Source organism: Oncorhynchus mykiss, chromosome 12 (genome assembly GCF_057628025.1).
Source record: "Oncorhynchus mykiss isolate SJ-2025 chromosome 12, ASM5762802v1, whole genome shotgun sequence".
Classification (NCBI taxonomy): Eukaryota; Metazoa; Chordata; class Actinopteri; order Salmoniformes; family Salmonidae; genus Oncorhynchus; species Oncorhynchus mykiss.
The window spans coordinates 78245839-78261128 of NC_143033.1; the positions used below are offsets into that span (position 1 = coordinate 78245839).

Genomic DNA, 15290 nt, shown 5'->3' on the forward strand with positions numbered 1-15290 from the left:
TTCAGACGGGCCTGGACATGCGCTGGCAATGGTTTTCTTTGAGACTGTGGTCCCAGCTCTCTTCAGGTCATTGACCAGGTCCTGCCGTGTAGTTCTGGGCTGATCCCTCATCTTCCTCATGGTCATTGATACCCCACGAGGTGAGGTCTTGCATGGAGCCCCAGACCGAGGGTGATTGACCGTCATCTTGACCTTCTTCCATTTTCTAATAATTGCGCCAAAAGTTGTTTCCTTCTCACCAAGCTGCTTGCCTATTGTCCTGTAGCCCATCCCAGCCTTATGCAGGTCTACAATTTTATCCCTGATGTCCCTACACAGCTCTCTAGTCTTGGCCATTGTGGAGAGGTTGGAGTCTGATTGAGTGTGTAGACAGGTGTCTTTTATACAGGTAACAAGTTCAAACAGGTGCAGTTAATACAGGTAATGAGTGGAGAACAGGAGGGATTCTTAAAGAAAAACTAACAGGTCTGTGAGAGCCGGAATTCTTACTGGTTGGTAGGTGATCAAATACTTATGTCATGCAATAAAATGCTAATTAATTACTTAAAAATCAATACAATGTGATTTTATGGATTTTTGTTTTAGATTCCGTCTCTCACAGTTGAAGTGTACCCATGATAAAAATTACAGACCTCTACATGCTTTGTAAGTAGGAAAACCTGCAAAATCGGCAGTGTATCAAATACTTGTTCTCAACACTGTATATACACTGAACAAAAATATAAATGCAACATGTAAAGTGTTGGTCCCATGTTTCATGAGCTGAAATAAAAGATCCCAGAAATGTTTCATATGCACAAAAAGCTTTTTCTCTAAAATGTTGTGCACAAATTTGTTAATTTCCCTGTTAGTGAGCATTTCTCCTTTGCCAAGATAATCCATCCACCTGACAGGTGTGGCGTATCAAGAAGCTGATTAAACAACATGATCATTACACAGGTGCACCTTGTGCTGGGGACATTAAAAGGCCACTCTAAAATGTGCAGTTTGGTCACACAACACAATGCCACAGATGTCTCAAGTTTTGAGGGAGCGTGCAGTTGGCATGCTGACTGCAGGAATGTCCAACAGAGCTGTTGCCAGAGAATTTCATGTTCATTTCTCTACCATAAGCCGCCTCCAATGTTGTTTTAGTGAATTTGGCTGTACATCCAACCGGCCTCACAACCAGCCCACAAGTAAGCACACCAGCTCAGGACTGCCACATCTGGCTTCTTCACTTGCGGGATCATATGAGGAGGGGGAGGGGTGGTGCTGAGGGACTATTCCTGTCTGTAACAAAGCCCTTTTGTTGGGAAAAAGCCATTCTGATTGGCTGGGACTGGCTCCCAAGTGGGTGGCCCTATGCCCTCCCAGGCTCACCCCTGCCCAGTCATGTGAAATCAATAGATTAAGTCCTAATGAATTTATTTCTAGTGACTGATTTCCTTATATGAACCCAAACTCAGTAAAATTTTAGAAATTGTTGCATTCATGTTGCATTTATGGTTTTGTTCAGTATAGATGGTTGGTTATGTAACTATTTTGTAACTATTGGTTTTGTAACCATGCCAACAATGGGCAGCTTATTAACAGTATTTCTACTTGCACATCATCATATGCACATCTATGACTCCAGTATTAATTTGCTAAAATTGTAATTACTTCACTACTATGGACTATTTATTGCCTTACCTCCTCACGCCATTTGCACACACTGTATATATACTTTTTCTATTGTGTTATTGACTGTACGTTTGTTTATTCCATGTGTACTCTGTGTTGTTGTTTGTGTCGCACTGCTTTACTTTATCTTGGCCAGGTCGCAGTTGTAAATTAGAACCTACTTGGTTAAATAAAGGTGAAATAAAAAAATAAAAAAACCTGGCATCGTGGCACTGACCAATGATGTATATTTCTATGGCACTGACCTGCGAGGCGGACAAGGTGCCCACTTCGCTGAGGTAGGGGTAGAGCTGGTGGGCAGCGTCCCCCAGACTCAGGGGCTCGCCCCTCCTCATCAGGGCCTCTGCACGCTTGATGATGTCACGCATGCGGTAGATGAAGCCCTCCTGCTCGGAGGGAAGGATGAACTCATTGTGGACCTGAGGGAGTTAAATCAATCAGTCAATCAATCAGTGAATGAATCATTCAATCAATAAAACAGATATGAGTGAGGGAACAGTTAGATTTGACAGATTTGGCGATTGAGACAAACACGGACACAGATGGACAAAGTTAGGGAAGAAAGATTTTGAACGTGAGTCAACAATCATCTTCACTTGTTGTTGACAGGATTTCATAACAGACACCCACTTAGCCTAGCCGCTATGGGAGTCTATAGCCATGTATCAGGGCAACAACTTAGGCAGATGGCTATTGGAGCAGTGAGTCGATAGCTTTCATACACACTAGTTTTGAAACTAGTTTCTTTCGCAGGTCTTGAAATTCCAAGTGCATTGTACAGGTAACTGCCAAAATAAAGTGGAACATCAACATAAAGTGTCTTAATAGGGTGTTGCGCCACCATTCTGCCATAAGAAATGTAATAATTTGGTGTTTTGTTGATGGTAGCGGAAAACACACTCGGACACCGCTCCAGAATCTCCCATAAGTGTTCAATTGGGTTGAGATGTAAGGGAGTGCGTAACTGGTGGCAGGGAAGTCAGGTGCAGGAGAGCAAAACTGGGTAATCAACGGAGAAGTTTTATTCATAAAACCACCGAAAACCAGAAAAGCAAACAAATGGGTACAAAACCCGTCGCGCACTAGAGAAAACGTGCACCTGAGAAAACGTGCACCTGAGAAAACGTGCACATGCACTTACAATACACAATCCCACACAAAGACTTGGGGGGAACAGAGGGTTAAATATACAACAAGTAATTGAGGTAATTGAAACCAGGTGTGAGGAAAAACAAGACAAAACACATGGAAAATGAAAAGTGGATCGATGATGGCTAGAAGACCGGCGACACCGACCGCCGAGCACCGCCCGAACAAGGAAAGGACCCGACCTCGGCGTAAGTCGTGACATGAGATCTGGTGAATGAGACAGCCATGGCATATGGTTTACAGTGTTTTCATGCTCATCAAACCATTCAGTGACCACTCGTGCCCTGTGGATGGGGGCATTGTCATCCTATGGGGCATAGCCATGCTAGCCAAAATAATGGCCTGCCCAGCATTTTTGTACATGACCTTAAGCATGATGGGATGTTAATTGCTTAATTAACTCAAGACCCACACCTGTGTGGAAGCACCTAATTTTAGTATACTAACATTTGAAGTGTTTCCATTATTTGGGCAGTTAATTTTGCTTATGGAACCAAAAAAATATATAATACAAGTAATTTATCTCGTTTCAAGACACTTTTCAACATATGTTATATTATTTCATATTAAGGTAAAATATCTCGGAAAATATCTTCAAATAAGATAAATTACTTGTATTAAGCCTTTTATAGGTTAAAATATGCAATCTGCCAATGATGTTAGATCATTTCCCTTGGTATGAATTATCACTCAATATAAGATATTTCGGCTTGTTTAGATTTCACTTTTTGCAAAGTGAAATCTAAACTGGTCTTGTCTTGTCTTGTTGTTCTCTGCAGTCTTTTTCAGCTTGTTTTAATCCCATCAACTCCATGATGTAAGCAACTGCTATGAAGTTTTAAGAACTAGGGAAATGTTCCCCCATTACTGGGGCATATTCAATCAAAACCGTTAACCATGCGTTCCCAGGGCCAAAGCCAAACAACATTCTTTCCAAAACTGTGAGAGATCTTGCTGGAATCCAAGGTCAGTTTCACTTTCCTTACATAGTAAACACTATTTCATTGATAGGATAATTAGATGTTATATTCTCAAGGAGCAAGCACAGTGTTCTTCTGTGTTCTCCGGGAAGTTATGGTTCTGTTTGAAAATCGGCCAATGTTTTGTAACACTGGATGGGATTACAGTAGCTCAGTGGATAAGAATTGGTTGAGTTGGAGATACGCGCATGCACGCACACACACACAGCGCACTCACCATGACAGCAGCAATGTCCTCCGGGTTGTCTCCGTCCAGATCAAACTTAAAGGTCACCATCTTACTGTTGTGAGTCTGGAGCTGACACTCCACGACCCGGTCCACTTTGTCAGACAACTGGAAGGACAGGAGAAAAACAAGTGTTTATCCACTCAGAACACGTAGCCACTTGACAAGACCAAGGATGACTTGGTCAAACAACAACACAGAGTACACATGGAATAAACAAACGTACAGTCAATCCTTTTTGTATGTGATTAATTCATTACAACAGACAAGACAAGACAAGACAAGACAAGACAAGACAAGACAAGACCAGACCAGACCAGACATTCCATACCCCAGTGATTCGTAAGCGTGAGCGGGCTCTCCTCCTGAAGAGCTTGGTACCGGTACGTTTGTTGGCACTCTTTTCTGATAGGCCCTCATTGCCATCACTCAAGCCTGACGTCACATCAGAGGCATAGCTGTGGGGATAATCAGGAAGTGGGTTATGACAACTGACCAGGAGATGTAACACTGTGTCCTTTTGTTATTGATAATACTAACTATTGCTATAAGAACACCTACACTACTACCACCACTACAAAAATGTTAACTACGAGCACTTGCAGTACCAATACAACTTCTACTACTGAAAGTACAACAACTACTACTAATGTCTACTTCTAATCTTATTTATACTACACAACTAATAATGAACTGGTTATTATTAATGAGGCTGCAGTGTATGACCAAACAAACCCCTGAGAGTCTTCTAACTCCTATTAAAAGGTTATTTCCATCCCACCCAGCTCCCAGAAGGAAAAGCCTATTAAGACCATTGACCTTCTCCCCCGAGACCATTATGGATTACAGTCAGAAAGGCACCTGAAGGGAAGGAAGTGCTCTGATGCCTCTTGCTCCACTCTCGTTCTAATTGCACACAGGAAATGGAGTGATTGGGGGACGAGGGCAGGGGGAGGATGGGGGAGAGAGAGAGAGAGTGTGTGTGTGTGTGTGTGTGTGTGTGTGTTAGGTGAGTCACACAGGAGAAAGGGAAGCACACTCCAATGGAGCGCTTTAAACAGACATTCACGTAGCATCATTCATCAAAGTGTTGTTCGCCACGTCAGACTTGCTGGCTATTTCCCATGGGGATAGAGAACCACACACAGGCTCTATAAAAGATTGCCTTCAAGTTCACACACACCTGTCCTGTTTTAATGAATACTACCGGAATTGTGTGTTAACTGCACGGATATCCACCCATTAGACAGAGAAGTAGTCCATTTTAGTTGTATTTATTTATTTAATTTAACATTTATTTAACTAGATAAAAGCAGCAAAGTGCTTGTATAGTGGTTGTATACTTCTATAGAACATTTGAAATGTTTGTTCCTTTGTTGGGCCTTTGTTGTCTTGAATGCAACACTGCCATACACACATCACATTATATTTAGATACTGGCCATGAGGTGTGTGGTGCAGGCCTTTGCCTTTCTTTATACCCTCATCATGGAAGAGGGGTTCTACATGTGTTTGGGTTACCTGTCGACAGGAGAAGAGAAACCACTGGCGTTTCCTGACTGGGGCATGATAGTGTTGGATACAGCGATACTCTGGGGGAGGGACAGAGGGTCAGAATAGCCTGTTGAGGTAGGGTGCTAAAATTACACACTCATGGCTATTCTGGGTATTAATGGATTATCCACTCATCACTCTAATCATAAACACATATCCCCGCTATATAACTAGTAGGGCCCAGAAACTTTCCTGGTAAGGTGTTGTGTAAGAGTTCTAACTGGATATAACACATTTTATAAACTGGCTGGTACGAGCCCTGAATGCTGATTGGCTGACAGCCATGGTATATCAGACCGTATACCATGGGTATGACAAAACATGTATTTTTTACTGCTTCAATTACATTGGTAACCAGTTTATAATAGCAATAAGGCACCTCGGTGGTCTGTGATATATGGCCAATATACTATGGCTAAGGGCGGTGTCCAGGCACTCCGCATTGCGTTGTGCATAAAAACAGCCCTTAGCCGTGGTATATTGGCCATATACCACACCGGGCCTTATTGCTTAAATATAACAGTTATAAGAAGTCATGATAATTAATATTTGGACTGTTGAGCTCTACATCCATAGAAATATAAACCTCAAGACCATCATACAGGCTACCTACCGAGGGGAAGCGGAGAGCCGGGATTGGTGGAGCGTCAGGGGGAGGAGCCTTGATGGCCAGGGTCTCGACATGAGGGATCTCCAGGGGCAACGGAACAGGAGTGATGGAGGAAGGGGCGGAGTTAATAGGAGGCTGGAGAGGGGAATCCCCGGGATCCTGGAAGCCAGAAGAGCTCAGGTAGCCGTCCATCTCGCAGTCGGCTGCCATGGAGACATCATGGTTAAAGGAAGGGAAGTGGGAGGGAAGAGACAGACAGGCGTTAACATGTTATCAATCTCTTCTTTATGTCATGTACCCCTGACTGTGTTCAACATATACTGTAAAGGATATGTCTTGTCTGGAAATAATGTATACTCAATGTTTCTTTTTATTTGTTAATGAAAGAAAAATCCTAACATGGCCTGAGGGAGGGGTCCTTTTTGGGCTCCACTAACAGGCACCGTGAGGGACGGCTACATGGATTAGCAGGGCTTGAGGGTAACCACAACAAATGGACAGAGGCACAACTGCAAAAGATTAGCCTACTTAAGAGATATATAAAAAAAACACATGGGATCTACACAGGGCTATGTGGCACGTGCCCTAGGCAAAGTCTGTTGAGCCAACAGTTTCCAATACACGCTCCACTGATACCCCTTTAGCTGTACAGATATAAGGAAACGTGTGGGCCCATGCACACACATACACACACAGTGCGACTGTGATACTGTAATATGGAATCCAGGGCATGAGCATGTGAGCAATGAATGTTTGAAGCATGTTTTGGCTAAACCTTCCACATATATCAGCGAGTATGTGCCTCAGGTACTCATCTTGAAGGTTGTGTGAATAGTGTATCTGTGTTCTATATCTTGAAGGTTGTGTGAATAGGGTATCTGTGTTCTATATCTTGAAGGTTGTGTGAATAGGGTATCTGTGTTCTATATCTTGTTTACGGTAAGCTTGTGGACCATGCTTATCAATCTGTGTCATGCTTATAGGCCAGGCCAATGCACTTTGCATGTTGCCAAGACATGAGAAAGCTCGACTACATGCTGTCTGTGGGCAAATGTGTAGCTTCAGGAGCTCAGCTACGAAGCGACACAAGGTTGGGATAAATGTCTCTGCTATATATAACCATGTGATTGCACTATAGTGCAGCGGATCTCAAACCTCTCCTCAGGGACCCCCAGCCACTCCAGAGCTAGCACACCTGATTCAACTTGTTAACGAATCATCAAGCCCTTGAATAGATTAATCAGTTGAGCTAGTTCATGTCCGAGGGTCCCCGAAGGAGAGGTTTGAGAACCACTGGTATAGTGAGTGTATCCTCACATGTGGCAGAGGAGTAGCTGGCGTGTCTGATGTTGTAGTGCAGCCGCTGGTCTGCCTCCTGCTCCTCCGTCTCTGCTGTGAAGCTGGCGTTTATCCCCGAATCCACCGAGCCGTTAGCCACGGATATCACCGGCCTCGACACGGTCGGAGTGGGCGGAGTCTGGTCAGGGGGTGACGAGACAGGGGCGGGGTTGGGCGGTTTGATGGGAAGTGCTATTTGAGGTTTGGGGGTGGGCGGTTCTGGCTCGGGGGCCGACTCTGGTTCTTCCTCAATGACAGTTTCCTGTTGTTGGCGCAAGGCCTCCTCGGCTATCCGGCGCTGCTTCTCCCGCTGCCGCTTGATGGCGGTGGCGCGGTCCCGGATGGCTTTGGCCACCAGCTTGTAGTCTGCCTCACAGACGAAGCCCAGCACCACCTAGGGGGAGGGGAGGGGGGAGAGGATGAGGGAGAGGGAAGGAAAGGGGGTGGTGAGGGAGAAGATTAGGAAGAGGGAGGGTGAGAGCAATCAGTGAACTTGACACTTGAGATCCACAAAATGTGAAAGGGGTACAGAAATCCATCAACAACCCACCATCTCCTGGGCCACCTCCTCGGGTACATCCTTGTAGAGTTCAAACAGGAACTCGATGGCGTTGTTGTCCTTGTACTTCCCATGCAGCTTCTTGGTGTCATCCATACGCAGCCACAGCTTCAGACCAGACTTCACCGTGTCATCCTCCTCCGCCAGCTCAACATGGACGCCATTGTTCTCCTTGAAGAAGATGTGTTCCAGCAGGTCTTGGATGGTGTACCTGGAGAGGCCACTGTTTTCTTAGTTCTATAATCCATTGAATTGAATATTACTGTATTTTCTGAGTCTGTTATTTTTATAGTCATTAACTAAACATAAAAACAACAGTATTTTACTATAGGTGGGTGGATGTGGTGAGTCAGACTCTGTGCCACTTTAGACTATTGACACACAGCCAAAGGAGAGAGATTGATAGGTGTGTAATGTAATGTGCCCCTATTTAACAGCAGGTCAGGTATCATCTCATTGGAACCCCATGGGGCCTGAAACCTGACACCATTAACGATGGTCGATGTGTGTCACCCAGTTCCCTCGCCATAGTAATGTGGCAACATGTGAATTATGTTTGTCTGAAGTTGTTTCTCACTGTTATTTTTAGCTCATTTACACAGTTGTTGGCTGAGACTGATACAATTTATTTTGTTCCAATGTCAGTGCCCTTAGATTAATGTTGGAGAGAGAGCGACAAAGGGTCTAGACAAACTAGCCTGACAGGTATAATATCCTTTGTCTAGGAGGAACAAATCTGTCTGTCTAATGTTTGCACACATTAAGAATACACACACACACACACACACACTTCAACCTAGAATCTATCCAAAATTTGATACCACCCCCCCCCCCCCCCCCGTGCCAGACTGAAAGCGGATGTCTGAGGTAAGGTGAGTAAAGAGAATTCCTATCTGATTACTCTACCTCTGGTCTGTATTTATGCGGATGCATCCCTCTATGATCCCTTTCAACTCAGGGACTTTTACTTTGAAGAAGCTGTCCGGCTTAATTCCCTGTGAGGAGAAAGAAGGAGGGGAAAAGAGGAACGGTTAGATATGTCACCGATGTCATTCACTCCACCATTTGGGAGAGGAGAGGACTGACGCAGGCAGAAGGACCCCTGAAGCGGAGTATGTGAGCAGAGTGGAGTTGGAACAGAGCGGCGAGTGGAGCGTGCCCAATTTGACTGGAGCGAGATTCCCAAAGGCTGGAGCTTCGGCCTTCGCGCCCGCTCCAGTAGAGCTCACTTCACGAGCTCGGGGCATGCCCGGCCCAGCATGCATTTGTAGTCTACTTGGGTGCTGCTATAACCCCTTGCTTTAGCTACTGTCATGGAGTTCCCTAAATATTTTCATAAAGAAACACACAGGTGCTAAATCAAGGTGACTTACAAAGATGAGGACCAAGAGCAAGAGAGGGAGTGTGGTGATGTAGTGTCCACAACTAAAGAATCATTGTGGAATCTGAAACTACACATTTCCCAAAAGCATGATGGTGTAGGCTACTTACTACATGCATATGCTAAAAGAAAGGAATGAGGTGGATAGCTAATTAAGTGTGTCACTGTAGCAAAGTACTTCTAAACAAAAAATCTGATCTCTTAAAAGATTCCTTCATTTTTTGTTTTATTATCGATACAATAGGCCATAATTGATTTTGTCCCAATAGGCCTGGCATATTCCAACTCTCAAGGACTTTTCTGTTTTGATTGAGATACCACGGGTATGACAAAACATTAATTTGTACTGCTCTAATTACATTGGTAACCTGTTTATAATAGTGATAAGGCAACTCTGGGGTTTGTGGTAGAAGACCAACATACCACGGCTAAGGGCTGTATCCAGGCACTCCGCGTTGCATCATGCATAAGAACAGTCCTTAGCCATGGAATATTGACCATATACCACACCCCCTCAGGCCTTATTGCTTAAGTAAGTCACAGCCTATATAGGCAATTTATAGACTATAATTATTTAATACAACGAAATGTCGTTTAAATGCTGAGCGCTTAATGTCCCTGACTCCCTACCAGCCTAGTGTGTCACATTCGCAAATTCTTCACAATGTTTTTCTTTGTAGCTATAGCCTTGAAATAATTGAAATAATACAGCCTAAATAATCATTTTTGTTCCTTCTTAGTCTCCCTTTCTGGCGCCTGACCTATTTAGTGTTAATATGCTGTTTAGTATGACATGTAGCCTATTTGAAATGATGAGCGCTTCTTACATTCACCTTTTCATTCAAATCAAATCAAATGTATTGCTCACATACACGTGTTTAGCAGATGTTATTGCGGGCGTAGCGAAATGCTTGCATAAGGTTTGGTTTCAATACTTCAAAACCAAATGGTAGGTCCAGGTAGCCACAAAAAAAGATGGGTGTTGGTTAAATTGTGATTTTAATGAATGGAGTGAATTTGGATAGGCAGGTTTTTTCTTCTCTAAGCGCATAGAGGTTTTTAGTGGAGCGGTTGGAAAGGACGTGGAGTGCCGAAGGAGTGCACTGCTCCGTGAGCGGGATAGCCAACCGCTCAACTCCGCTCACCTACTCTGTCCTGAAGGAGCCAGGGTGATACGGGAGTGAGGAGTGAAGGACAATGTGGAGATTTTTCCCTAGCCTGCCCTACACCACTATGATGAATGGAATACTTTCTAAGTGTGTCTCTATGCTTCAGAGACACAGTAGATGTACATCCTCTATTCACATTGGTAGTTCTCCTGGGGAGAATACCATTAAAATGAAATATATATATTAGAAATGTCTAAATGGAGTTAAAGGTTTCGTTGTTATCAGTAACTTTAGGTCGTGATGTCATTGGTAACAGTTGCCCGAACACCCTGCCCAGGGGCACAATGTCAAAAAACAGGGTGTTCCCGTCAGAGACATTCTCTGTGGGCCATCGTCATAGAGTTCAGACATGGCTATGCACACAAACAAACACGAACAAACGCACCAACACACAAAAAAAGAAGGTTTGACTGTGTCCAAACCCATTCACTGTTTGGTTTCTCTCTGGATTCTACGGCCTGTTAGAACTAAAGGTTGAATGTGGTGAGAGAGTGGTGGTGTGTGTCAGAGTACTCCGGTGCTAGCCTGTTAGCTAATGGTTTTGTACACAAACACTCAGGTCATGATACATAATGTCCAAACCCATCCAGAGCATGCAGGTCTGTGTGGGTGCAGAGCACTGAGTACTAACTACCATGCGGTTTCCTAAAGGGCAGTCAGCTCATAACTCATGAGCTTCAAGAGTTATTACCACAACGAACGATTGAGTCATTCTCCCCTTTGAAGCTTCATGAACAGAACACACAGGTCTAGCAGAGAAGATTAACACATTTCATTGAGGTGATAAGACTCCCCGACAGAGGAAAATACCACTATTTCACAGTCTGTCGCCTCCATGGCCTCCACATTAAACAAGGCCTGGAGGGTCAAGGTCTGGAGTTACTGAGCGGAAAAGCAAGGTAAACCTCCTCCGTGTAAACTGTACGAGGAGGAAACAACAAGATGACGGCTAACGAGATACGAAATGGGAAGCCTGGTCCGCATTTATCACACACACACACACACAGACACAGAAATCGTTTAACACAGAGCACAGAGGGTGAGCGGAGTTGATCACAAGGTTTTCAGCAAAAGGAACCTGTCCGCACAAAGTGAGTGATGTAATGCAGCTTGTTTTTATTACATAACTTTATTACAAGACTATAAAAACGAGGTGAGATTATATTGGATTAAAGAACACAGTGGCAAATTTGTGGAGGAACTTTAAGTTGCTCAACCGGTTCCATGTGACGAATAGTGTGAAATACGTAGCAGTAAAAATAAAAAATTGGAGACCAGTGTGATTTGAAAAATGTGTTTTTTTCCCCTAGTGGTGACGACAGTGGCCCCAAATGCTTCTATTTTCCCACTAAAGTGAGGGGAGGCAGCAGGACTTACTAATGGAAAATGGACTCTATCGAATTCTCTGGTGTTATCCGAGCAGATAATTACAGCGTTTAACTACGTCAGAGAAAAGGGAAGGGAAAACACATAATAACAAAACAAACAAGACATTCTAAGCAACAAAAATTGAGAAATAAAAAAGCTAAATGGTGTCCGTCTTAATGGCTGATATGAAAACCATCTGTAGACATGAATAAACCCTTCAGTCTTTAGAGAGGCTTTGGGAGGAGTCACAGAGCCTGCTCTGTACAGTGGCTTTTGTTGGTGGTGACATCAGCCTCCAACACAAACAAACAGTGACCTTGTGTAATGAGATGAAAAGACCCCATTTTCCATTGTGCTATAGCTTCTTGACTTCTAGCACTCAGAAAGCCCTTTGAAAAATGGCTTGATGTGGATGCTTTAATCTTCTCACGTAAAATAAATAAATGACGATCAAATTGAAAATGTTTCCCATGGAAATACTATGACTTGATGACTGAAGTTTTATGAGCAGACCAATGCAAAGTTATTGCACTTCTGGCCTTTTTAATACAAAGCTTACAGGCTGGCTCCCTGCTGCTAAAACAAGGGTATAATGCTAGTGGTTCTGAGAACAAAACTAGAGTAGAACCATAATCTAACTCAGTCAGGGAAGCGTATGTATAGTGGGGCAAAAAAGTATTTAGTCAGCCACCAATTGTGCAAGTTCTCGCACTTAAAAAGATGAGAGAGGCCTGTAATTTTCATCATAGGTACACTTCAACTATGTCAGACAAAATGAGAAAGAAAATCCAGAAAATCACATTGTAGGATTTTTAATGAATTTATTTGCAAATTATGGTGGAAAATAAGTATTTGGTCAATAACAAAAGTTTATCTCAATAGTTTGTTATATACCCTTTGTTGGCAATGACAGAGGTCAAATGTTTTCTGTAAGTCTTCACAAGGTTTTCACACACTGTTGCTGGTATTTTGGCCCATTCCTCCATGCAGATTTCCTCTAGAGCAGTGATGTTTTGGGGATGTTGCTGGGCAACACAGACTTTCAACTCCCTCCAAAGATGTCCTATGGGGTTGAGATCTGGAGACTGGCTAGGCCACTCCAGGACCTTGAAATGCTTCTTACGAAGCCACTCCTTCGTTGCCCGGAAGGTGTGTTTGGGATCATTGTCATGCTGAAAGACCCAGCCACCTTTAATCTCCAATGCCCTTGCTGATGGTAGGCTTTGTTACTTTGGTCCCAGCTCTCTGCAGGTCATTCACTAGTTCCCCCCGTGTGGTTCTGAGATTTTTGCTCACCGTTCTTGTGATCATTTTGACCCCACGGGGTGAGATCTTGCGTGGAGCCCCAGATCAAGGGAGATTATCAGTGGTCGTGTATGTCTTCCATTTCCTAATAATTGCTCCCACAGTTGATTTCTTCAAACCAAGCTGCTTACCTATTGCAGATTCAGTCTTCCCAGCCTGGTGCAGGTCTACAATTTTGTTTCTGGTGTCCTTTGACAGCTCTTTGGTCTTGGCCATAGTGGAGTTTGGAGTGTGACTGTTTGAGGTTGTGGACAGGTGTCTTTTATACTGATAACAAGTTCAAAACAGGTGCCATTAATACAGGTAACAAGTGGAGGACAGAGGAGCCTCTTAAAGAATAAGTTACAGGTCTGTGAGAGACCTGTAGGTGACCAAATACTTATTTTCCACCAAAATTTGCAAATAAATTCATTAAAAATCCTACAATGTGATTTTCTGGATTCTTTCCCCTAATTTTGTCTGTCATAGTTGAAGTGTACCTATGATGAAAATTACAGGCCTCTCTCTTATTTTTAAGTGGGAGAACTTGCACAATTGGTGGCTGACTAAATACTTTTTTGCCCAACTGTACATGTATGAAACATGTGTGGGAGGATATGGGCCACAGGTCTGTGTACACGCGCGTTCCTTATAACATGATTCAATCACACAGACTCTAGTTTGCCTGAGACGGATAGAAATGAGAGAGAGAGAGAGAGAGAGAGAGAGAGAGAGAGAGAGAGACAGGGAGAGAGAGAAAGAGAAAGAGAGACAGGGAGAGCAAGAGAGAGCGAGACAGAGAGAGAGACAAAGAGAGAGAGACAGGGATAGCAAGAGAGCGAGACAGACAGAGAGACCACTAAAATAGCGAGTTGGCCTGAGACGGAAAGCATTAATTGTGTGAACTACACGGCTACTCTAATTATGCACACATGCATAAATGTGCACACACAGAGACATAGAGACCCGAGACTGACAGACAGAAAGAGAGAGATAGAGAGACCGAAAGAGAGAGAGACAGGGAGAGAGAGAGAGACAGAGATAGACAAAGAGAGAGACAGGGAGAGAAAGAGACAGGGAGAGAAAGAGAGAGAGAAAAATAGACAGAGAGAGACTTTATCACTGAGATAACTTTATCACTGACCTCAACCCAGTCTCTCACAGTATTCACAGTCAGCCCACTGACACCCCTATCAGATAACAGCAAAATCACAGTCCACTTGAATAGAGCAATACTAAATCATGAGGCATTAAAGCCAAAGGAACTGAATAATATTAAGACATTCTATAGATGGAAGGAACGTAGTGTAGAAACCAACTAAAAACAATTAGGCAACAACAAATTCAACCCCTTTTAGACAACTTCCTGGACAAATCGTCTGAGTGTAATAGTGAAGGTGTACACTTGGCAGTAGAAAACCTAAACAGTATATTTGACCTCTCAGCTTCCCTATCAAATCTAAACATTTCAAGCAGACAACCTAAGAAAATGAACAACTATGACAAATGGTTTGATGAAGAATGCAAATACCTAAGAAATAAAAAAAACCCGAGCCTACACCTTCACTATGGTGAAAAACTAAAACAATACATAAATACACTACAAAAAAAGAAGGAACAGCATGTCAGAAATCAGCTCAATGTAATTGAAGAATCCGTAGACTCTAGAACAGTCTGCAGAACCCGGCCTCACCCTACTAGAATCTGAAGTCAAATGTCTACTGTTTGCTGATGATCTGGTGCTTCTGTCCCCAACCAAGAAGGTCCTACAGCAGCACCTAGATCTGCTGCACAGATTCTGACAGACCTGGGCCCTGACAGTAAATCTCAGTAAGACAAAAATAATGGTGTTTCCAAAAAGGTTCAGTCCTGGGCCCTGCCAAATGACCATATTAGAGACACATATTTCCCTCGGATTACACACACCAACAAAGAATTCAAAAACAAATCCAATTTTGATAAACTCCCATATCTACTGGGTGAAATACCACAGTGTGCATCACAGCAG

General features: G+C 43.4%; 1 protein-coding gene across 1 annotated transcript in view; it reads right to left on the minus strand.

The window, feature by feature from the left end:
• LOC110538394 (serine/threonine-protein kinase WNK4) overlaps window positions 1-15290 on the minus strand; it is an 89896-nt gene that overhangs the window by 12426 nt on the left and 62180 nt on the right. Inside the window, exons 6-13 of the mRNA XM_036938415.2 lie at window positions 8987-9075; window positions 8072-8291; window positions 7501-7915; window positions 6187-6386; window positions 5541-5611; window positions 4352-4478; window positions 4012-4128; window positions 1911-2084 (exon numbers count right to left, since the gene is read on the minus strand). Coding sequence (XP_036794310.1) covers window positions 1911-2084; window positions 4012-4128; window positions 4352-4478; window positions 5541-5611; window positions 6187-6386; window positions 7501-7915; window positions 8072-8291; window positions 8987-9075 — 1413 coding nt within the window. The remainder of the gene's footprint in view (window positions 1-1910; window positions 2085-4011; window positions 4129-4351; window positions 4479-5540; window positions 5612-6186; window positions 6387-7500; window positions 7916-8071; window positions 8292-8986; window positions 9076-15290) is intronic.